General features: G+C 40.4%; 1 protein-coding gene across 5 annotated transcripts in view; it reads left to right on the forward strand.

Moving 5' to 3' along the window:
- SLC39A11 (solute carrier family 39 member 11) overlaps positions 1 to 24,444 on the forward strand; it is a 564,681-nt gene that overhangs the window by 416,005 nt on the left and 124,232 nt on the right. For all 5 annotated transcript variants that reach the window (XM_069076522.1, XM_069076526.1, XM_069076524.1 and 2 more), the window contains one exon: positions 16,945 to 17,014. In XM_069076522.1, coding sequence (XP_068932623.1) covers positions 16,945 to 17,014 — 70 coding nt within the window. The remainder of the gene's footprint in view (positions 1 to 16,944; positions 17,015 to 24,444) is intronic.

Consider the following 24,444-nt stretch of genomic DNA (forward strand, 5'->3'; position numbering starts at 1 on the left):
ACTTTGTATTTGCCACATGTTCTGCAGTGATATGATAGTGTCCCCCAGGACCCTTGCTCGAGATTAGGTTAGATTATATCAAACTGCAAGTTATACAAATGGGTGAATGGTTTTTTTTCTGGGAACATATTTGAAAAAGCCTCACTCTGACCCTCTCGTTGATCACTCCTCTGCTGAGAGACAGGAAGCATACTTCATCGTAAGTCTTCAGCATACTTCATCGTAAGTCTTCTGGAGCCATGACTGCATTGATCAGAGTTGTTAAAACTTTCACATCCTATCATTTGTTCTCTTTGTTCTTTTTATTTCACTTTGCATCTGATCATTCCAATCCTTCAAATTTCTTCTGAATGCATATGTTTCATCATTTCTTAAGGCATAATGATATTCTATTGCATTCATAAATCATAATTGATTCAGCCATTTCCCAATTGATGGGCACACACTTGTGCTTTCAGTCTTTTGATACAACAAAAATACTGTTATTAATCTTTTTGTGCAAGGGTCTTTGCACTCTTTTTTGGAACTCTTTGGGATATGTGCTTAGTAGCATTGTTGGGTCAAAGTGTATGCATGGTTTAGTGACATTTTGAGTATAGTTCCAAATTGCTTTCCAAGAATAGTTGGAACAGTTCATAGTTCCACCAACAGTGCATTAGTATGCTTTCCCTCCCACAGCCCCTCTACTAGTTGTCATTTTTCTTTCTTTCTTTTTGTAGTCTTTGAATATCTGACAGGTTGTGTCATTTTAATTTGCATTTCTCTTATTAGTGATTTGAAGCATTTTATATGGTTGTTGATAGCTTTTTTTTCTTTTTTTAAGAACTACTTTTTCGTATTCTTTGACCATTTATCTATTGAGCGATGGCTTTTGTTCTTTTATATAAGTTCCCTGTGCATCATGGACATCAGGTTTTTATCAGAAAAATTTCCTACCCAGATTCCCCCTTATCCCTAGTTCATTGTTTACCTTTTAATTCTAACTAAATTGATCTAGTTTGTGCAAAAACTTTTCAGTTTTATCAAAATTGCCAATTTTAGCTCATGTTATCCTTTCTGTTTCTTGTATCTCTTCCCCTGTGTATAAGAGTTATCTCTTTCTTTGCTCCTCAAATGTATGTGATCTCACCCATTTATGTCAAGAATCCATTTGGAGTTTAATACTCAATTAAGATTTATTAAATGCCTACTATGTTCCAGGTACTGTGCTAAGCACTGGGGATACATATAATAAGAAGAAAGGTAATCCTTGCCCTCAAGGAGCTTAGAATCTTATGGGGGAAGACAGTACACAAAAGGAAACTGAATAGGGGAAGGAAACCCCGTCTGTCCTCCTCCCTTGGAGCAGAAACCAGTCAGAGAAGCTGGTGGGAAATGAGTGGGAAATTCAGAGGCCTCTGTAAAGGAAGGCTCTATCCAGCCTTCCAAGCAAAAGGGAGAGGTGTTGAGTACCAAAGCTGAAGCAATTTCCACAATGATGAGATTTCTAGTGATAAACTTATACTGAGGGAAAGCATGATGTTCCTGGAGTTGAAGCCAATCAAAGCAGCTGATGGGAAATGAAAGATGGAAATTCTGAGCCTCTGTGGCATATGACATGAAATGTTGATCTAATCCTAATTTCTGTCAGATTACTCTCTTCTCATTCTTCCCCCCCTTTTGATGCAATTGAGGCTAAGTGACTTGCCCAGGGTCATACAGCTAGTGAGTGTCTGAGGCCAGATTTAAACTTAGGTCCTCTTGACTCTAGGCCTGGTGCTCTAACTACTTTGCCACCTAGCTGCACCTTCTCAGTCTTTACTGAGAAAATTGAGGCTATTTACCATGAACTCTTGTCTGTTTGTCTTGTTTGTCTGCAGAATTCTTTACATCCAGACCCCTTTGACATCATTCCCCATTCACTCACTCCTTCCCCTACACTCTCATAATATGGTGGTCCTTCTTGCCAAGGCCAACCTCTCTACCTGTATTCTTGATTTCATCCCCTTCCATCCTCTCCAGAACATTATTTTTCTGTCATCTCCCCTCCCCCTACTGATTTTCATTCACTACTTACCTACTGGTTCCTTTGATAATGTCTTCAAACATGCCAGTCTTCACCATTCTTAAAAATTTTCACTAGAATCTACCATACCTTCAGCTGTTGTTTTTCATCTCTCATTCCTTTCTCAGCCAATGCTTAGAAACAGCTGTCTACACTCATTGCTTCCAAGCCTCTCTTCTCATTTACTCCTCCTCCTTTAGGATCTGACTTCTGACTTCTGACTTCATCATTCAACTGAAACTGCTCTCTCCAGAGTTACCAAGGGCCTCTTAATTGCCAGATGCCTTTTCTCAGGCCTCATCTTCTTGACTTTTGCTGCATTTGACATTGTTGACCTGTCTGTCCATGTGGATATTCTTTGCTGTCTGGGTTTTTATGACCTTCCTACTCTTTCCTGGTTTTCCTACCTGGCTGAGTATTCCTTCTCAGGCTCCTTTGCTGGCTTATTTTTATCACACTTGCTAAGTATGAGTATTTCCCAAGGCTCTGTCCTAGGCCCTCTTCTCTCCCTAAGCTCTCTTTCTCACTGACTTCCTCAGATCCCTGTGGGTTTAATTATCAACTAAATTCAGATGCATATATCTTATCCAGACCCTTCTCTCTTCTCACAGAAGGGATTTTTCTGAAGTACAGACCTGTGTCACTCCCCTATTCAGTTAACTCCAGTGACTTCCTATTCAATCTAGAATAAATATAAGCTCCTTTGTTCAGCATGTATAAACAATTCACAACCCATTCACAACCTATCTTTCCAACTTGAATGATATTGCTCTCACTTCCACATTCTGCAAATCAGGCAAACCAGTTTTGTGTCCTATCCTTACAGGATATTTCATCTTCCATTTTGGTACCATTGCAAAAACAATCTCCCATGTCTGAAATATCCTCCCTCTTCATTTTCTTTTCACAGAATTCCTCTCTTCCTTTTTGAGAGACTCAAGTACCACCTTCTATATAAAGCCTTTTCCTGATCTACCCTAGCTAGTGCCCTCCCTCCTTAATTACCTTGTATTAAACTACTGTTTATTTGTATTGGTTCTTTTTATATTTATTCCACATATGTGTATATATGTACTTGTTATTCCCCCCTTTAGAATGTAAACTCTTTTCTTGAAAGAAGAGATTGTTTCATCTTTGTCTTTGGATCACCAGAACCTAGCACAGGGCCTGGAACCTAAGTTTTTAATGAATGATTGATTCAGTCAGTAAGTAAGTGGCTGCTGCAGGCCAGGCACAGTGCTAAGTGCCAGGGATACAAAAGAGGCAAAAGACAATCCTTGCCCCCAAGGAGCTTACTGTCTAATGAGACAGATTGATTGATTGTTTGCTTTCCAGTTTCCCTGAGAAATTTTTGTTGAATAGTAGATTCCCAGTAGATGGGGTCTTCTTGGGTTTATCAAACACTATGTGGTAAAGTTGGATTGACTCTGGGTCTTGTGTATCTAATATGTTTCACTGACTGACTTTTCTATTTAAAATTTTTAAAAGTTATTGTTTACTTTTAACTTTTGTTTTTTAAAAACTTGAGTTCCAAATTCTCTATGTTTCTCTCCTACTCTGTCCATTGTGAAGGCAAGAAGATGACCAAAACAGAGCTCATTAACTTCCCCCTGAGACTCACCGTCCTCTGCCAAATTTCCTTGTTACTGCCCAGGGTGGTGCCGTCTTTCCACTCAGCCAGATTTACAGCCTTGGTGTCATCCTCGGCTGCTCCCTGTTACTCACCCCGTGTGTCCATGAAGTTACCACACTTCATTTCCATCTCTACATGCCTTGCGTGCTGACTGCTCACACAACCACTATCCTAATTCAGGCTTTGTTGTTGTTCAGCTGTTTCCAACTCTTCACAACCCCATTTGGGGTTTTCTTGGCAAAGATAATGAATTGATTTGCCATTCCCTTCTTCAGCTCATTTTACAGATGAGGAGACTGAGGCATTCAGGGTTAGATTATTTGTCGGTGGGAGCACACAGCTATTAAGTGTCTGAGGCCATATTTGAACCCTGAGAGACGAGTCTTCCTGACTCCAGGCCTAGCACTCTATCCACTGTGCCCCCTCGCTGCCCCAGGCCTACGCCACCTCTTTTCTAGACTGTAGGAGTAACTTTCTGTTCGGTTTTCCTGCCTCAAGCCTCTTCTCACCCCTACTCCATCCTCCACACAGCTGTACCAAAATCATTTTTCTATAAAAAAGGTCACTTCCCTTTTTCAGCAGACTCCAATATCTCCCTTTTACCTCTAGGATCAAATATAAATTCCTCTGTTTTTGGCATTTGGAGCTCTTTAAAACCTGGTACATTCATATCTTTCCAGTCTTCTTACACATTACTCTTATCCACACCCTGTGCACTTGCTTTCTGCTCAAATGAAAGTCTATCTCCCAAATCTATGACTTTGCAGCAGCCGGGGCCCATGCCTGGAAAGTACTGCCTCCTCACCTCCACCCCCAGCATCCCTCAGTTTCTTAAATCCTTAGCTCAAATATCACTCTTCATATAAAGCCTTTCCTGATCTTCCCTAGCTGCTAATGAACTCCTTCCGAAAACTACCTTGTATTTATTTTGCATGTTTATGTGCATGTTCATGTGTGTGTACATGTATACATGTATGTGTGTACATATACATATATGTATCTTCCCTATTAGAATGTAAGCTCCTTCAGAGCAGGGTCCTATGGAACTGTTTCACTTTTGTCTTTGTATCTCTAGCACTTACTATAGTGCCTAGCACAAAAATACTTTAAAATGCTAACTGATTGATATGTAAATTGCTTTGAAAGTACTATATAAATATCATTAATGATTATTAATTATTATATAAAATAATAATTGTTATTAATATTATTTGGCCTCCTTCCATATTAGTATGCAGGACTTCTTAGTACCTGAAGATCCTCTCTTATTCTGGGATTTATTGTCACATTATAAGGACTCATGATCACAACCCTGGCTACTTGTGAGCTGTATAAAGCTTTTAAATCTTAGCAGCCAGCTGCTTTCCCTGCACCCTCCTTATATAATTGCTCAGCCTTGCCTTAGTGATTGAGAGCTTATGGCCTATGAGGAACTAATGGGCCGGGTGATTGATCTGGCCCTGTTTCAGAAGCCACAGAAGTTCATTCCACGTTTGAAGTTGCCTTTCTGCCTCATGGTTCGTTATTGGAGATGCCTGGTGGCAGGCTATTGAGGCTAGTTCATTTCATGTTATATAGCTTCAAAAATAATGCCCCTCAGTTATGAGGGAGGAGAGGGGATCATGGGTCTTCTTTCATCCTCCAAGACGCATGCCTCCTCTGACAGCTGACCTCCCCTGCTCAGAAGGGCTTACCTGACCTGACTTTTACTTCTTGTCATCCTCTGACATTAATACTAAAGACTCATGACAAAAACCGACTGGAAATCTGCTCTAGCAGATAAAACGCAAGCTGCCCTTTCCCCTTCAGTTTCAGGTAGCCTGCCTCTGGGCCTCTTGTTTTGTAGAAACTCAGTTGGGTCAGTGGCAGACATTACCCGAGGTAGCTGCTATCCCAAGGTCTGTCAACAACCATCCCACATACCAGACCCCAAGTTGGCCTAAGTAGCCGAAGGAGTTCAGTGGAGGGAAAGAGGGTCAGAGAAAGGGCTAAATCTGGGAATAAACAGCCAGCAAGAACAAAGGAACCTAATTTTGATAGGCAGTGCAATATGGTGTAAAAAAAGGGGGGGGGTACTATTGATCTAGTTCAAGTGCTCATAAATTCTATGATTTGAGGCAATGCACTTATCCTTTTATAGCCTCGGTTTCCTTATCTGTAAAATGGAACTAATAATACCTGCCTTGTCCGAATCACTGGGTTATTGTGGATCAAGTGGTATTAGATAGATAAATATAAATATATTGCTTTGAAAGTTGTAAGGTGCATTACTGTTACAGTTGCTTAGAATCAATTCAGTTAATTTCAAGTTGAGTTCCTGTTGTTGTTTAGTCCTTTTTCGGTAATGTGCTACTATTCATGACCTCTTTCTTGGCGGATACCAGGGTGATTTGCTATTTTCTTCTCCAGCTTATTTTACAGATGAAGAAACTGAGGCAAACAGGGTTAAGTGACTTTCACTGTGCCACCTACCTACCCCTTGGCTCCTGTTACTGTTTAACAAAATGCCTGAGATCCAGCTTTCAAGAGTAGCAGGCTGGGGGTGGCCAGGTAGCACAGCGAGTAAGAGCACCGGCTCCACTGTCGGGATGACTTGTGGATCGAATCCGGTCTCAGACACTTACCACCACACCCAGAAATAACTGGCTGTGTAACCTTGAGCAAGTTACTTAACCCCGATTGCTTTAAAAAAAAAAAAAAAAGAGTAGCAGGCTGCCTCAGAAAGGCAGACAAGAAGGGTATTTCCCTCCTCCCCATCAGATTTGTCTTACTGCTGGGTGCCAGTAAGAATTAGTAATAGTAGAAAACCATATTTAGAGAGCCTATTAATCACTGTCTAGGGGACTACTCCAAGAATAAAACCGAATATGGGTAATGGTCCCTTGACTTCCATCCACTGTTTGTCCCCATTGGTTGACTGCCCTGTGAGCTAGCTCCATCTACTGGCTAGCTAGTGACACTGTTTCCCCAATTTACTTCCGTTCTTGATCCCACTGTTCCCTTTAAAACATACTTTTTGCATCTGGGTTGGCAAACATGTCCCAATGTTAGTCTTATGTCAGAGTAATCAGAATGACCATTTCTGGGTGATCCTTTCTCCCCACTTATCCTGACCAGAGGGAGTGGGTACTATGGTCTGGCCCCGTTACATGTATCTAGAGGGATCTGGCTGTCAGCTGCAGGCAACACCATCTCTGTGTTGCCCCTCAATGTGACTGCCATCTTATCTACAGTTGGCTGGTGCTGGCTGTCTGGAATGGTCAAAAGCCTGCCCCTGACATTTTCTTGGTGGATCATGGGGTTTTAGAGCTGCCACAAAACCTTAGAAATCATCTAGTTTAATCATTTCCTTTCATTTTGCAAATGAGGAAGCTGAGACCACAAGAGATCAAATGTTTTGCCCATAGATCTGCCTTCTTGCCCATCTCTTGATCAAATGAAATAATGTATAGAAAGTATTTAATCATCATCATGATCATGATTTGAAAAGCATGTGTTATAGTGTAGTGGTGTCATACTCAAATAGAAACAGATCCTGCTAGCTGTGGATTGAATTAAGACATTATCTGTGTTGTATTATATTTTTTATTTATTTTATTAAACATTCTCCAATTACATTTTAATCTGATTCAGCTATAGTCTGGAGTTTTGGGTCTCTTGTTGCTCATGGGGCCTCATTTGCCACCTCTGGTAGAGAATTAGCCTTAGAGTCAGGAAGATCTGGGTTTAGGTCCTACCACCTCCCCATATTGGCTGTGTGATCCTCAATAAGTCATTTAACTTACAATACCAGCAGCTCTTGAGGACCACAAGTTGCAAAGGAGGGGCTGATTTGTGTTTATAAAAGTATCTCACTGTGACCTCCCTATACTGATGAAATCACAGGTCCTGGGGTGGCTAGATGGCGCAGTGACTAGAGGACCAGCCCTGGAGTCAGGAGGACCTGGGTTCAGATCCAGCCTTAGACATTTAGCACAAAAATTAGCTGTGTGACCTTGGGCAAGTCGCTTAACCCCAGTTTCCCTCCAAAAAGCAAAAAAAAAAAAAAAAAAGGAAAAGAAATCACAGGTCCAATAAAACAAATTATTGTTAGGCTCTCAGCTGGTTAGTGTTAATATTCACTTTAATCCCTCTCCTCATTTTGTTCTACTGGGGGAAGAGGGTGGTAGACAGCTGTTTCCTGCCCCTTTTTTCCTGCCTAGGGCAGGGCTTCAGATTTGAAAGTCTAGCCCATCAAGAATTTCTCTTCACTTTTAGAAACCGGGTCTTTTTAGAAACAGGCTCTCAGTCACAAGACTTGTTTTTCAAGATTAAGTTGCCTCAAGTGTCTGTTTAGTACTGGAGAGGCATTAAAGCCATGCCTTTCTGACCTGAACTTCAGTCAAAGCAGAATTTTTTTATTTATTTAAGTATTTAATAAGAAAACATATGACAGTGAAGCAAAAAAAAAAATTCCTCTGTTCTGAAACATTTTTCACTTTTAATAGCAAGTATGTCTTCTAGTCAGCTTCTGTCATGAGTCTTTAGTATTAATGTCAGAGGATGACAAGAAAGTAAAAGTCAGGTCAAATAAGCCCTTTTGAGCAGGGTAGGTCAACTGTCAGAGGAGCTATGTGTCTTGGAAGATGAAAGAATGACAAATCCAAGTCCTAAGGCTTGCTTCTCATTGATAATTGTTTCATCTTCAATTTGCTCATTTGAATTGGTCCAATAAGTCCTAGAATAGATACAAGTTTAGGATTCAGTCAAGGCTGCCTGATGCACTGTATCCCAAACTCTCCATGTGGAGGTCATGTTGACCATTCCCTAAAATCCCCAAACTAAATTATTCATCCTCCCACATTTCAGGTCAGTGCAATGGTTTCCTGCCATACCAGCCATACTTCTAGAAGATCAATGGTAGGAGAGCAGCTTTTCCCAGGATACTTTCTATTTGAAGTTTATTGCATACAAAAGAAGGAGAGAATAACTATGCACAATTACATAGTTTTTCAGGGTTTTGTTTGTTTTTTGGAGGGGGGGAAAGACAGGGCAATTGGGGTTAAATGACTTGCCCAAGGTCACACGGCTAGTGTCTGATTTGAACTGAGCCACCTAGCCACCCAGTTTTTCAGGTTTTACAAAATTCTTTCCTCATGGCAACTCTATGAAATAGTGCTATACTGTTGACCCCATTTTATAGAGGAAGAAATTGAGGCTTTAAGAGGCTAGTTTAGTGACTTGTACACATGGTAAATATCTTGGTAGGATTCGAACTTAGGTTTCCAGACCACTTGCAGGCTTCATTTTGCTGGTTGTTTGCTGCCTAAAACATCAGACCAGGTGACCATAGCTCCTATGTTAGGAAAACCAGTCCTGTCATGCTTCTTCTAGCTATACTTTGGGAGGCTGAGGTCTCTGGTTAGCTTCCCTTTATGAGCCTCAAGATTCTTTTATCTCCCTAAGGGCTTCCTCTATTCTTCCTTTTTGGAATTTTTTTCCCAGTATTTCCTCTCATTTGTAGTAGAAGATGTGAGGTCTTGTGTGATCTTGTCTGTAGCTTCTTAGTACTTGAACTACTTTGTTCTCAATGCTTGTAGAATTTCTTCTTTGATTTGAGGTCTCTGGATTTTGAATGTGACACTGCTGGGACTTTTCCTTTGGATATTACTTTCAGATACTCCCTAGATTCTTTCTAGCTTTACTTTGCCATCTGATGCTAATAGGTCTAATCAGTTTTTACTTATGATTTCTTGAAATATAGTGTCCAGGACTTTTTTTTTAATCATGGTTTTCAGGGACTCCTTGTCCTGTTTTCCAGGTCAGTTTTTTTTTTTAAATATAAAACATTTTCTTCTGTTTTTCAATATTTTTATTTTGTTCTAGTATTTATTGCTCTCATGGAATCACTGATTTCTATTTAATCTATTCTGGTTTTCAGGGAATCTGTTACTTGGATAAGATTTATTACTTTTTTTTTCTACTTTTTTGTAGTTTTGTTTTGGGGTTTTTGTTCGTTTGTTTTTGGTATATCTAGCACTTAGCAAAGTGCCTGGTATAGAAGAGTTACCTAATTAAGGCTTGTTGACTTCTTTCCGCTAGACTGTTTATTTCATTGTTTTTCCTCTTGCTTCATTTCTTCTAGGCATTCCTATTGTTCTTGTGGAAAATCTTTTTTTCCCTTTGAGTCTCCATTTGTAGTTGTTAGGAAATTGTTTTTTCCATTAGGGGATCCCCAGATTTTCAGTAGCTTTTCATATTGGTTAGTGTTTTATTTGGGCCTAGAGTCAGGAAGACTTATTTTCCTTGAGTTCAAATCCAACCTCAGACGCTTAACCAGCTATAAAACTCTGGGCAAGTCACTTATCCCTGATGGCCTCAGTTCCTCATCTATAAAAGGAGCTAGAGGAGGAAATGGCAAACCACTGTAGTATCTTTGCCAAGAAAACCCTAAATGGAGTCACAAGGAGTCAGGCACAACTGAACAACAGTGTTTTATTAATTCTTGTCTCCCCAGCTTTGGTCCCTAAAATGGGGCTCTGTGCCAAGGCCGAGTTCTTACTTGGAGTCCTCTCTGCTTCATTTCATGTTGGGTCCCTGGGTTCTGGCACTGACCTCCACCTCCCTGAGTCAGGTCCTCCTGGATCTTTGAGAGTCAGAATGCTGGTTCTTCAGGGCTCTCTCTGCCATCTCAGAATAGTGTTAGGGACCTCCAAGCCCCTGGGCCAGAGCTGTGACTTAATATCTATCTACCACTGTTTCCTTAACTGTAAAATGGGGATATTAGTAATTACATCTACCTCACAGGGTTGTTATGGGGATCAAAGGAAATAATATTTGTAAAGTGCATAGCACAGTGCCCGGCACACGATAGGCACTTAATGCTCATTTCCTTTCCTTTTCCATCCCTTTCTGAGGCAAGCTTGGTGGCAGAGTGGGTAGAGTTCTGGGACTGAAGTCAGGAAGACCTGAGTTCATATCTGGTCTTGGACATTTCCTGGCTGTGTGACCCTAGGCCTGCCTCAGTTACCTCAATTGTAAAATGGGAAGAGTAGCACCTACCTCTCAGGTTATTGTGAGTAGATTAAATTGGTAGAGCACTTAGCACTGAAACTGCCACATAGTAGGCATCAGAATTTTAAAATCCAGGGCTGGCATCTTGTTTGCACTTGTTTTTTTCTGCCAGAATTTATAGTAGAAAATTAAGAGCCAAGAACACATTAATAATGCTCCAGTCACATTGCTTTCTTGTCTTAATTACCTTCCTAATTTGCACTTTTAGTTGAGCACCTGGGGTGTGAGCATGAATCCATAGCTTTCCTCCATTCCTTTTCTACCCAGTGGGTTCTTGGCACCATCTGTTGATCTCCAGAACTTGCCTTAATCCTGTCATTTATACTCTTTCTGTGGTTGGGATGTGTGCTGGGCTTTCTTTTGATTGACTCCCAAGTTTTTAATCCTGCTTACGTTCTTGGTAATTATTATATGGTTCTATTCTCCTCCAGCCCCAACCCTCCATTATTCCTTCATGTTTCTTTTCCCAAATGGAAGCTGGTGCCAAGTGCCAGCATCCACACAGCAAATTCTTGGTTGCCAGGAATAATCCTCAGCCCTAGGACAGAATGTCCTGCACTGCTACTGGTTGTGACCAAGGGAACGAGGCTCGGGACATAGTCTAACTGTAGCATCCCAGGAAATGGTGATTATTTCCTCAGGTAATTCAGCTGGTTCTAACAGCTACATGGATGGCCATTCATTCATCTATAGAATGCTGGCTTAGCAGCTCCCACTGAGCCACACTGGGTCTGTATAGTTCGGGTGCTCTTGGCTATGGCCCCATTAGGGTAAGACTCACTAATTAGACTGAGATCTTTAAGAAGGAAAGAGATAGCCATCTGTTATTATTGGCTTACTGATACACACCTTCCTCTGTGGGATTGACCCAGATGACCTTGCAAGATATGTCAGAAAAACTGGAAAACATGGAGGGTTTATCTGAGCCTTTCCTCAAAGATACATGACTTCCATTCATTTCACAAACTTGCAGAATTTTAGAATTGGTAAGGACCTTGGAAATCAGGTCTAGCTCCATTTTGCAGATGATCAGTCAGCCAGCTACTGATTTGCAGAGGTGTGATTTGAGTCTTTTAAATTCAGATCTAGTGTTCTTTCCCTTTTAAAAAAAAAAAAGCTTTATTTTTTCAGTGATTAAACATTCATTTTTTTTCCCTATTTCCTACATCTACTCCCCTCCAGTCTGGAAGGAAGGAAGGAAGGAAAGAAGCAAAGGAGGAAGGAAATTTGGGAGGGAGGGAAGAATCAAGGAATCCAGAGCCCCTATATCCCTTAAGCACAGTCAAGCAAAATATAATCTCATATTTCTCAGGGGAGCTATGTGGTGCAGTGGATAGAAAACCAGTCCTAGAGTCAGGAAATTCTGAGTTGAAATCCAGCCTCAAATACTTACTAGTTGTGTGATCCTGGACAAGTCACTTAACTTTGTTTTGCCTCAGTTTTCTCATCTATAAAATGAACTGGAGAAGGAAATGGAAACCACTTCCATATCTTTGCCAAGAAAACCGCAAATGGGGTCACAAAGAGTTGGGCACTATTAAAACAACAGCAACAATATTGCTCAAATCCAAAAATGCATTTTTTATTCTGTGTGCTAGTCCATTGTTTCTCTGTGATCAAGTGGGCCGTGTTTTGTTATTGTTTTTATCAGTACTCTAGCATCATGGTTGATCATTTAGCTGATCAGAGTCCTTAAGTCTCTCAAAATTTTTCATTTTTATAATGGTGCTATAGCGTAAATTGTTCTTCAGTTCTCCCTTACTTCACTCTGTGTCAGTTCACAGAAATCTTTCCATGCCTCCATCTTTTTTTTTCCTTATGTCTTATGGCACAATAGTGTTCCATTACATTCATATACCACAACTTGTTCAGCCATTTCCCAATGGATGGGCATCCTTTTACATTCCAGTTCTTTGCCACCACATAAAGAACTGCCATGAATAATTTTGTCCTTTTCCTCTTTCTTTGCTCTTTTTGGAGTGCAGGCACGGCAGAGCTTTTAGTTCTCTTTTCATTACACCATGCTGCCTTCAGTTCCACAAACATTGATTAAGCTTCTGCTCAGTACAGAGTACTGCACTAGGTTCTAGAGGAGATAAAAAAAAAGTTTACATAAGAAAGTTTATAAGGCATTCTATGTATGTAACCTGTTGTCTAGTCCATTACAAAAATTTGGTATTCATATTGACCCAAGTTCAGTCTTGGTGACCTCTCAAGAATTTATACCCTCTTTGGTTCATTTTTTCACTACCTAGACTCTCCACTGGGCACATTGGTATCTGATCCATTCTCCCACCCAGATTTTTCCTGGAAACATCAGAATTTTTCATGTGTCTCTAAGATCCATTAGCTTCTAGGCAAGCATTCAGGCCCACAAAACATTGAATGTTGGGTGAGTTTTATTTAGCTTAACAAAAAAATGCAAAATACTGAAGCCTGAGCCCATGCACAATCAGGGTGACTCCCTTTCCCTTTCCAATGGACCAACATCTTTTCCAGGCACCTGTACAGTCCTTCAGACTTGGAGATCCACCCTGGATGTGGCAGCCTAGGAAAGTGAATGCCAGATGATCAAGACACTTCCCTCTGGTAGTTCTTGCCTACCACTGGAACCTGTGCAGGCTCCATGACTCACTACCAACAAAGGGCTAACCCCTGTTTGCTCCTACATGTTGTAGTCTCCTATTGAGATAATCCTCCTTCCTTATTGTGTCTGGTGACAGTTCCTCATTTCCCTTTTCTGTCCCTTGAATGCTTTCTCATCTCTCTGCTTCTTTTATGGCTTCCATTTATCTAGCATACATTTGTGATTTCTTACATACACATGTGATTTCCTAGAAAGACTGTGGTTCTCTGTCTAGACTTTTCTCAGTCACTAACTCAAGTTTGAGGTGGTTTACACACTTGCGTTCATATTCCTGAGTTCAAATCTGGCCTCACACACTAGCAAAGCATTTAACCTCCATTTGCCTCAGTTTACTCATCTGTAAAATATGGATAATAATTGTACCTACCTCTGAAGGTTTTTGTGAGAATCAAGTGAGATAATAATTGTAAAGTGCTTAGTACAGTGCTTGGTACATAGTAAGTGCTAAATAGAACTTTAGCTATTATTAGCCTTTATTCAAGATTCCTGGAGGAATCCCTTCCTGCAATAAGATAACTAGTAGCCAGGTGGAAGTAAAGAAGTTAATACAGAAAAGAATTAAGGAGACAAATGTTATTTTTGGTATCTTCAACCCAAGTCCTAGTTTGAATGGTGAGGAGGGGTTAGAAGAGAGAATGTCCCCACACTGGGAAGAAAAAAACAATGTTGAGAGGTAGATCTCAATCACCTTTTAAAAATAGAAAGGAGAAAATATGTACTCTTGTCAGTGTTTGGAAAATCTGGTTGCACAGCTGGCCCAGCTATATACTCTCATTAGAGGCTCACACATTACCTGATTAGAGAGCCAAAGACACATATATTGAGAAAAGGTTATTAGAGAACCTTTACCTAGGGATCCTCAAAGACCAAAGCAATGTGTATTAGCCCTGATGCCCCCTTCTTGTTTCAGAAAGATTACCCCCTCACACCTGTCAGATTGGCTAATCTGACAGAGAAGGAAAATGATAAATGTTAAATGCGCAGTTGGTGGAGTTGTGAACTGATCCACCCATTCTGAAGAGCTATATCAGATCTTAAATTGTTTTATAAAGCAGCAATCATCAGAACTACTTGGTCCTAGCTAAGAAATAGAGTGGTGGATCAGTGGAATAGGCTAGGTGCACAAGACACAGTAGTCAATGACTATAGTAATCTATTGTTTGATAAACCCAAAGACTCCAGCTTCTGCAATAAGAACTCAGTATTTGATCAAAACTGCTGGGAAAACTGGAAAATAATATGGCAGAAATTGGGCATAGACCAATATCTTACACCGTAAACCAAAATAAAGTCAAAAAGGATATATAAAGGCTAATACCACAAGCAAACTGGGAGAACAAGAAATAGTTTATCTGTCAGATTTATGGAGAACCAAAGAATTTATGACCAAACAAGAAAGAGAACATTATGAAATGCAAAATGGATAATTTTGATTAAATTAAATTGAAAAGTTTTTGTATAAACAAAGTCAATGCAGCCAAGATTAGGAGGGAAACAGAAAATTGGGAAAGAATTTTCCAACCAGTGTCTTTTATAAAGGCCTCATTTCTAAAATATATAGAGAACTGAGTCAAATGTATAAGAATACAAGTCATTCCCCAGTTAATAAATGGTCAAGGAATATGAATAGGCAGTTTTCAGATGAAGAAATTAAAGCTATCTATACTCATATGAAAAGATGCTCTATATCACATTGATTAAAGAATTACAAATCAAAACAACTCTGAGGTACCACCTTATATCTATCAGATTGGCCAACGTGACAAAAACAAGAAAACAATAAATGCTGGAAATGTGGGAAAATTGGAACACCTGCATTGTTGGTGGAGTTGTGAACTGATCCAACTATTTTGGAGAGCAATTTGAAACTATGCATACCCTTTGACCCAGCAATACTGCTTTTAGGGCTATATTCCAAAGAGATCATAAAAAAAGGAAAAGGACCCACATGTACAAAAATATTTATAACAGCTCTTTTTGTGGTGGCAAATAATTGGATATTGAGAGAATGCCCATCAGTTGGGGAGTGGCTGTGGTATATGAATATAATGAAATACTATTGTGCTATAAGAAATAATGAGCAGGCAGATTTCAGAAAAACCTGGAAAGACTTACATGAATTGATGCTGAGTGAGGTGAGGAGAACAATATACAGAATAACAGCAACATTCTTCAATGATCAACTATGATTGACTGAGTTCTTCACAGCAATACCAGGATCCAAGACAGTTCCAAAAGATTTAAGATAAAAAATACTGTCCACTTCCAGAAAAAGAACTGTGAAGTCTGAATGCAAGTCAAAGCATACTATTTTCTTTCTTTTTCTTTCTTCCTTGTGGTTTTTCCCTTTCATTCTGATTCTTCTTTCACAACATTACTAATGTGGAAATATGTTTAATATGATATGGATAGCCTATATCAGATTGCATGCCGTCTTGGGGGAAGAAGGTGGGGAGGGAAGGAGAAAAAAAATTTGGATCTCAAAATCTTATAAAAGTGAATATTTAAAGCAAACAAAAAAACCAACATGTTGAATATTAGAGATAAAAACAATAGCTAACAAAATTCCTATCCTCAAAGAGCTTAAATTCTCTGGGGAAGATATAGCCAAATATATATATGTCAAACTTGTGATACATGTCAGAAAGTGTTGAGGGCAAAGGAGTTCTGTCTTGATTTTAAGGATTTCTTGGAGCTACCATAAAAAAATAGTTCTCTCAAGAACATGATAATTGGGGTGGCTAGAGGGTGCAGTGTATAGAGCACCAGCCCTGGAGTCAGGAGGAACTGAGTTCAAATCCGGCCTCAGACACTTAACACTTACTAGCTGTGTGACCTTGGGCAAATCACTTAACCCCAATTGCCCTACCTTCCCCCCTCCAAAAAACAATTAATTAATTAATTGATTGATGTTAAAAAAAGAACATGCTGATTTTCCAAGAAATCTCAAAAGGCACACTTGATTTTAACAATGACAGGCAGCATGTTATAATGGAAAGAGAATCTGATTTTTCAGAAGACTTGAATTAAAATCCTAGCTCTCATACTTACTAACTGACCATGAGCAGGTAACAGATACTCTGAGCCTCAATTTTTTTTCATCTAATAAATGAAGATAATACTGCTTTCTCTCCAGACCTCATAGAATTGCTGAGGGAGAAATGCTTTGAGAGAGAGTCATTGCCATGTCATAGTAAATAGAGCACTGAACTTTGAGTCATGAAGTCCTGGGTTCAAATTCTGCCTCTGATACTTTCTGATTGCATACCATGGACACATCACTTAACTTCTCTTTTCCTCAGTTTCTTCATCTATAAAATTGGGATAATAAAACCTGTACAACTTACCTCTCTGCTGGGTTTACTGTGTGTATCAAATGAGATAAAAGATATAGCCCCTATTGCAAGCTTTCAAGTGTGATATATAACAATTGTTATAAAATCATACAGTGCTCTAGGAATGTGATCTGTTATGATGATAGCCATAGTATGTAGTCAATGGATAGTATCATGAAGAATGGACATTGACTTATAGGCCTTGAGTCCTAACACTTTATGTCTCTTTTAGAGGGTCTTGCTGTTGGAGTTGGATTTGGGGCCATTGGAAAGACTGCGTCTGCCACCTTTGAAAGTGCCAGGTAAGTCAATTCTCAGTACAGTGTACTGCTCCTAGGAGGGGCATACAGAAATACTTATTAGTTAACTGACTGAATTATTTTCTAGGTCTGTTAACTTTCTAGGCCTGAGTGAGATATTTGCAAGCTTTTCTTCCATAGCATGTATTTGAGGTCTACAGGGTAGAGTGGGACAGGGAAGCAACCCCCAAAATATCAGCCCCCATCCTCATTTCACCATAGTCCACTGAATAAAGGGACAAGCAGCCCAGTAAGAAAGACTTCATGGTGGTGCACAAGTGTATTTCCTCGTACCGGGGAGGCTGAGGCTGAGGAGTTCGGGATTTCTGAGCTGTATTGGGGAAAGGTGATCAGGTGTCCTCATTAAGCCAATGAGCCTCTGGAACCAGGGACCATGAGGCCACCTAAAGAGGGGCAAACTGGCCTGTGACAGAGCAGGTCAGAGCTTCCATGTTGATCAGCAGTGGGATGTGACTGCTTTACTTCCAGCCTGGGTGAAATAGGGACATTTTGTTTAAAAAAAAAAGACTTCACGAGAAGCTAATTTAATTTCATTATCCTCCATGGTCTGCTTAGGAAATAGGAACACAGGCTAAGAGAGTCATTAAGCACATTTTTGGTGACACTCTAACTTTATACCTGTACTAGTACATGTGGGAACAATGAAGAATGATACTAATACCTAACATTTACAGAAGAATTTAAACTTTGCAAAGTACTTTACATATATTCTTCCATTTGAGTCTCACAAGAACATTTTAAGGAGGTAGATACTCCTGCTTTACAGATGAAGAAAAGAAGGCTAACAGAAATTAAGTGCCCATGGTCACACAAAATGTTAGAGGCAGAATTTGAACCTAGATCTTTCTTAGTCCAGCATTCCATTCCATAACTCCACCCTAACTCTGAATGCTAAATTCCTTAGGGCTACTGGAGACTACAAGAAGTCTCTCCAGGATAGATGTTAGAAAAGGGGCATGTGTATTATATCTCTGTTACAGGGAGTCATGGAAGCATTCTATAGTCAAGGGTGTATGAAGTTAAACATACCCATTCTGGAGTTTTAACCCACACCCCCCAACACCACATTATACACTGAAGTCCTTTTACCTCTTTGTGTCTTTGTTTCCTCACTTCAAAAACCCCAGCTAACACCCCTTCTATAGGAAGCCTTCCCTGATTCCCCATAATCCTAGTACCTCCCCCCTGTTGATTATCTCTAGTTACCCTAATTATAGTTTGTTTGTACATAGTTGCTTGCATGTTTTATACCATGAGGGGTCCTTGAAGGTCAAAACAGTCTTTTTCCTTTCTTTGTATCTCCAGGACTTAACACGGTGCCTGGAACACAGTAAGCTCATAATTGCATTTATCGACTGAGTGACTAACTATAAGTGTAGGTAGAAATCCTTCTTCAATCTATCTCATGGGGCTGTGAGAATCAAATGAGACATTAACAGACTCATAACATTTGAAATTTGTAAAACACCTCAATGACCATCTAGTCCAACCCAAACCCTAAAAGGATTTCTGCTATAATATACCTGACAAGATGTCATCTAGTGTCTGCTTAAACATCTCCAAGGACAAGAAACCTGAGATATCTGGAGGTAGCTACTTCACTTCTGGGTAACTCTCATTTCTAGGAAGTTTTTTCCTAATCTCAAATCTAAATTTGCCCCATTGCAACTTCCATGCAGTTGTTCTTAAGTCTCCCCTCTGGGGTCAGCAGAACATTTAATCCCTCTTCCAGATGTAGTTGTTTAGTCATTGGGGTTTTCTTGGCAAAGATATTGGAGTGGTTTTGCCATTTCCTTCACCAGCTCATTTTAAAGATATGGAAACTGAGGCAAACAGGGTTAAGTGGCTTGCTCAGGGTCACACAGCTAGGAAGTGTCTGAGGCCAGATTTGAACTCATGAAGATGAATCATCTTGACTCCAGGCCGACACTCTATCCACTGACCTACCTAGCCGTCCCCAAATACTTGAAGACAGACAGCCCTTATGCCCATCCTGAGTTTTCTCTTTTTCAGGCTAAACATGCTTAGCTCCTTCAGTTGATCCCCATATATCATGGACTCAAAGCCTCTTACCATCCACATCACCCTCCTCTGCACACTCTCCAGTTTATCAATGTCCCTTTAAACTATGGCTCCCAGAACTGAGCACAGTACTGCAGAGGAGATCTGACCAGGGCAGAGTACAGAGGTATTAGCTCTTCTCCTGGAAGCTTGGCCCCTCTTAACTCAGCCCAAGATGGCAGTAGCTTTTGGGACTGCTACCTCAGACTTCTGACTTATACTGAGCTTTGGGGCCACTAAAACCCTCAGATCTTTTGAAAACAAACTGCTGTATAGCATGCAGCCTCCCAGGTACGTGGCAAAGTGAATAGACTGCCAGGTCTGGAATCAGGAAGACTTGAGTTCAAATCTGGCCTCCCACACTGTGTGACCCTGGTCAAGTCACTTAACCTGCATTTGCCTTCGTTTCCTTATCTGTAAAATGGAAATAATGATATCATCTACCTCCCAGGGGTTGTTGTAAAGATCATAATTAGATAATAATTAGTATGGTTTAGTACAGTGCCTGGCACATAATAGGTGCTATATTAAAGCTATTGTTACTTGTGAAATTGATTTATATAATATTCAATGTATAAGACTTTATATTTATCTCTGTTGGATTTCATCATAATGGATTCGATCCAGTACTCTAGCCTGTCTTTCTTCCCCATCTGAGATATTAATGTATATGAAATACGTTGTAATACATAAAAAGTGCTATGCAGATGGCACTATATAAAAATCAGACATTTTACATTATGTTACTCTTCATTTTAATGCCAATCATCCTATTTGACTTGTTTTTTTAAACTTCCTTAAAAACCTTTCGGTTCTGACTATGTTCTTGACATAACTATTTATTTCTATATTGGTGACAATTTTGGATAAAACATCAAAGACTAATAGTAGTAAATAAAGATGAAATGTAGGCTGCTTGTGTTGCTTTAAGGAATCTAGTTATAGCCCTCATAATGTAGCTATTTATGCTACTGTTTTTCTGGTCTGTAGAAAGCACTAGAGACAGACGAAGCTTGGGAAAAGAGAAACGCTATTAGAGGGCTGGTGGAAGGTACAGTGAAAAGAATGATGGGTGGGGGAGACTAGGTGGCACAGTGAATAGAGCACTGGCCCTGGAGTCAGAAGGACCTGAGTTCAAATGTGGCCTCAGACATTTAACACAAAAACTAGCCATGTGACCTTGGGCAAGTCACTTAACCCCAATTGCCCTACCTTCCCCTCTCCAAAAAGCAAAAAAAAAAAAATGGGTTTGGAGTCACAGGGCCTGGGTTCAAATCTTGACCCTGCCAAAGGGATTCCCCATCATCTAGGATGAGTGGCACCCTTTCTCACAGGGGGAACCTGATTTGGGAATTATGTGGACTGGAATTCATGGTAGGGACAGATCTGATGCCAAAGAGAGTGGATTCCAATATTTTCTTTACACTCTCTGGCTCATTATGTCATCTCATCCTAGCTTAAAAGCACCCAGGAAAATCTGTTAAATAAAGCTTAAGCTTAAACATGTCTTAATCATAAATCATAAATAAAGCTTAATCGAAGATGGCAGAATAGAAGCAGGACCTCCATGGGGCTCCAGCTTCCACCTTCCCCAGTCCATGTAACAGGGGACTCTAAACAAACTTTAGAGCTACAGAATCCACAAAATGACACAGAGAAGCTAACCTCCCGATAAGGACAGCCTGGCAGGCTGGTAGGAATCGGCCAGCACAGCACTCTGGGAGCTGAGCCCAGGCCCCCGTAAGCCAGAGGTTTTAACCCCAGGGCAGGCCTGACCAGCCACCAGGTGGAGGGACTCCAGATCACCAGCATCTGTGGCCATTTCCAGATTCATCAACACATAGATGTGAAGGACAAAATGAGAGGTCAGTGCAGTGTGGACTTTGGGACCAGTAGTTGGAAGTGCCTCAGCTTTTGCCCCCAGGGCGAGAAGCCACTGAGACACCCGCTGGTGCCACTTTGCAACTTCAGCTCCTGGCCTGCAGAGTGTAGGGGGACGAAGCAACCAGTCTGAGGGGTAATTACTATTGCTCTAACCTGCTTGGATCTGGATTGCAGTCTAGGGTGGAGGTCCTGGGGTGCGTGACCACCTTGCCATAGCGTGTGGAGGCCTCAGAGAGGGCACCCAACTAATACCTCCAGCAGCTGAGAAAACCCCAGTGTTTGGGAAGAAAGCTTCCCTGTCTGGTGGCAGAGTCCTCCTGTGGCAAAAAGCCCAGGGGTCAAGTGACTGAGGGGCAACATGACCAGACAAAGGAAGCAAAACAGACAGAAGATTCCAACATTAGACTCCTATTTTGGGGACAAAAAGGAGCAAAGCATGGAACAGGAGGAAGACAGCGAAGTCAGAACCCCTGTACCAAAAGCTTCAAAGGAAAATACAAGCTGGTTACAGGCCATAGAGGACCTTAAGAAGCAGATAAGAGGGGGTGGCCAGGTATCACAGCGAGTAAGAGCACCAGCTCCAGTGTTGGGATGACCTGGGGATCGAATCCGGGCTCTGACACTTAGCACCCACCCAGAAATAAAAAAAAAAGCAGATAAGAGAAGTGGAGGAAAAATTGGGAAGAGAAATGAGAACAATACAAGAAAATTACGAAAATAGAGTCAACAGCCTGATTAAGGAAAATCACACCTTAAAAAACAGACTAACTCAAATGGCAAAAGAGGCTCAAAAAGGCAATGAGGAGAGGAATGCCTTGAAAAGCCAAATTTGCCAGATGGAAAAAGAATCTCAAAAGCTCAATGAGGAGAATTGTTCCCTTGGATTTAGATTGGAGCAAAGGGAAGCTAGTGACTTTAAGAGAAATTGAGATGTTAAACAGATCCAAACAAATGAAAGAATAGAAGGCAATGTGAAATATCTCATGGCAAAAACCACTGACCTGGAAAATAGATCTAGAAGAGATAATTTAAAAATTATTGGACTACCTTAAAGCCATGATCAGGGAAAGAACCTAGAAATCATCCTCCAAGAAATTCTCAAGGAAAGTTGCCCTGATGTTTAAGAACCAGAAGGCAAAATAGAGGTTGAAAGAATCCACCAATCACCTCCTGAAAAAGATCCCAAAAAGAAAACTCCTAGGAATATTATAGCCAGGTTCCAGAATTCCCAAATCAAGGAGAGAATATTATGAGCAGCCAGGAAGAAACAATTTGAATGTTGTAGAAACACAATCAGTATTACACAGGATCTGGCAGCTTCTACACTGAGGGATCGAAGGGGCTGGAATAGGATATTCTGGAGGGCAGAGGAGCTGGGATTAAAACCAAGAATCACCTACCCAGCAAAACTGAGTATCATCTTTCAGGGGAAAATATGGTCATTTAGTGGAATAGAGGACTTTCAAGCATTCTTAATGAAAAAACCAGAGTTGAATAGAAAAGTTGACATCCAGATACAAGAAGCAAGAGAAACTTGAGAAGGTAAACAGGGAAAAGAGATCATAAGCCACTGATCAAAGTTGAACTATTAACATTCCCACATGGAAAAATGATAATTGTAATTGATGAAACTTTTCTCGGTATGAACATAGTTGAAGGGAGAATAAAAATATATGTATATATATACACATATATGTATGTCTATATCAGAGGGTATATGGGTGTATGAGTACATGTATCAATATGTGTATATATGCTTACAGGTATACATAGATAGAGGGCACAGGACCAATGTAATAGGAAGGGATGATACTTAAAAGGGGAAATTAAGAGGTGAGAGAGGAACATAATGAGAGGAGATGGGGAAAGACAGAATGGGGTAAACTATCTCATAAAGAAGAGGCAAGGGAAAATGGTTACAATGGAGGGAAAGAATAGGAAGGCAAAAGGGAATGGGTAAACCTTATTCCCATTGAATCTGGCTTGAGGAGGGAATGAAATACATACTAAATAGGGTATCTCACACTACAGGAGAGTAGGGGGAAGGGGATGAGAGGGGGGATGATGGAAAGAAGGGCAGGCTGGGGGGGAGGGAAGTTGGAAGCACTCACTTTTGAAAAGGGATGGGATCAAAGTAGAGAATAGAACAAGTGGGAGTTTGGATAGGAGGGAGGGAAATATAGTCAGTCTTTTACAATATATCTACTATGTTAATGTTTTGCATTAGTTACACATATACAATCTATACTGAATTGCTTATCTTCCCAGTAAGGGTGGGTGACAAGGGAGGAAGGAAATGAATCTGGAATTCAAAGTTTTAAAATCAAATACTCAAATATATACTATTATTAATACTATCTTACATGTAATTGGGAAAGAAGATATACAGGCACTGGGGCGTAGAGATCCACCTGCCCTACTGGAAAAATCCAAAGGGGTATGGGAGAAGATATGGGAGAGAGCAGATTGGAGGAGGGGATATCCTGTGAGATTGCTGTTCTGGGGTGGTGGGTAGGGGAAAAACAGGGAGAAAATTTGTAACTCAAAATGTGGTGGAAATAAATGTTGTAAATCAGAAGTTAATAAAGGATTTGGAAAATGAATAAATAAATAAAACTTAATAATGTCTAGGGTCATTGAAAATGAATTCACAAGGTCTTGTTTATGAAAAGTTACTCAGCATCCAAAGTAGTAGATATTGGGTATAGAATAGCTATTTATTTCCTTCACCACAAAATAAGTGGCAAAGGAAATGCAAAAGAACCACATGCATGTTAACAAACACTTAAAATATGAAATAGAAATTGATCTCAAAGGACTCATACCTTCTAAACAGGTGCAGAAATACATTACCTTTCACCTCTGTTATTGGGAAATGACACCCCAGAAGTTTGTGAAGCCCATGACCAGATTTCATTTTCACCTCTGTCTGAACCACATGAGCAGGTTCGGTTCTTGTAGCCATGTGCAGATCATGGCTTGGGGTTTCGTGTTCCAGGAGGATTCCATCAGGGTCCTCCAACAGTAGAAATTGTAAAGCATCTCCCACTGCCAGTCAACCCTTGGATTTGGAACACCCAACTCAGGAGTACCATTCTGTTACCTATGCTCAGGAAAAGAAACACAAAGCAGAAGCAGCAGCTATGGTCTTGATATCCAGTCTCAGACACACCTAATTAAGCAAATATCCTTGTTGCTTTGTGCACATAGCCTCCATAGCTGCTGCTGAGGTTGGGTTAGGAAAGAGAGGTCATCTTCCTACCTTCACTCTAAGTCTGAAGGAGAGCTAGCAGAGTCTCAAGCAAAATGCTTAAGGAGAGGAGAAGGCAGATTTTGTCTGTACTTTTAAGCCTACTGAGTAGGTGACCTTTTCTGGCTCAATCTCTATTCTCTTCAGTCTTCCAATTCTTTGGCACAGCTCTCCCCACTGTACCCTTAGAATATCTCTCCACCATACCCTTCTCACA

This window comes from Petaurus breviceps, unplaced genomic scaffold (genome assembly GCF_028583685.1).
Source record: "Petaurus breviceps papuanus isolate PSGF00001 unplaced genomic scaffold, PetGlider_PUasm1.0 90925, whole genome shotgun sequence".
Classification (NCBI taxonomy): Eukaryota; Metazoa; Chordata; class Mammalia; order Diprotodontia; family Petauridae; genus Petaurus; species Petaurus breviceps.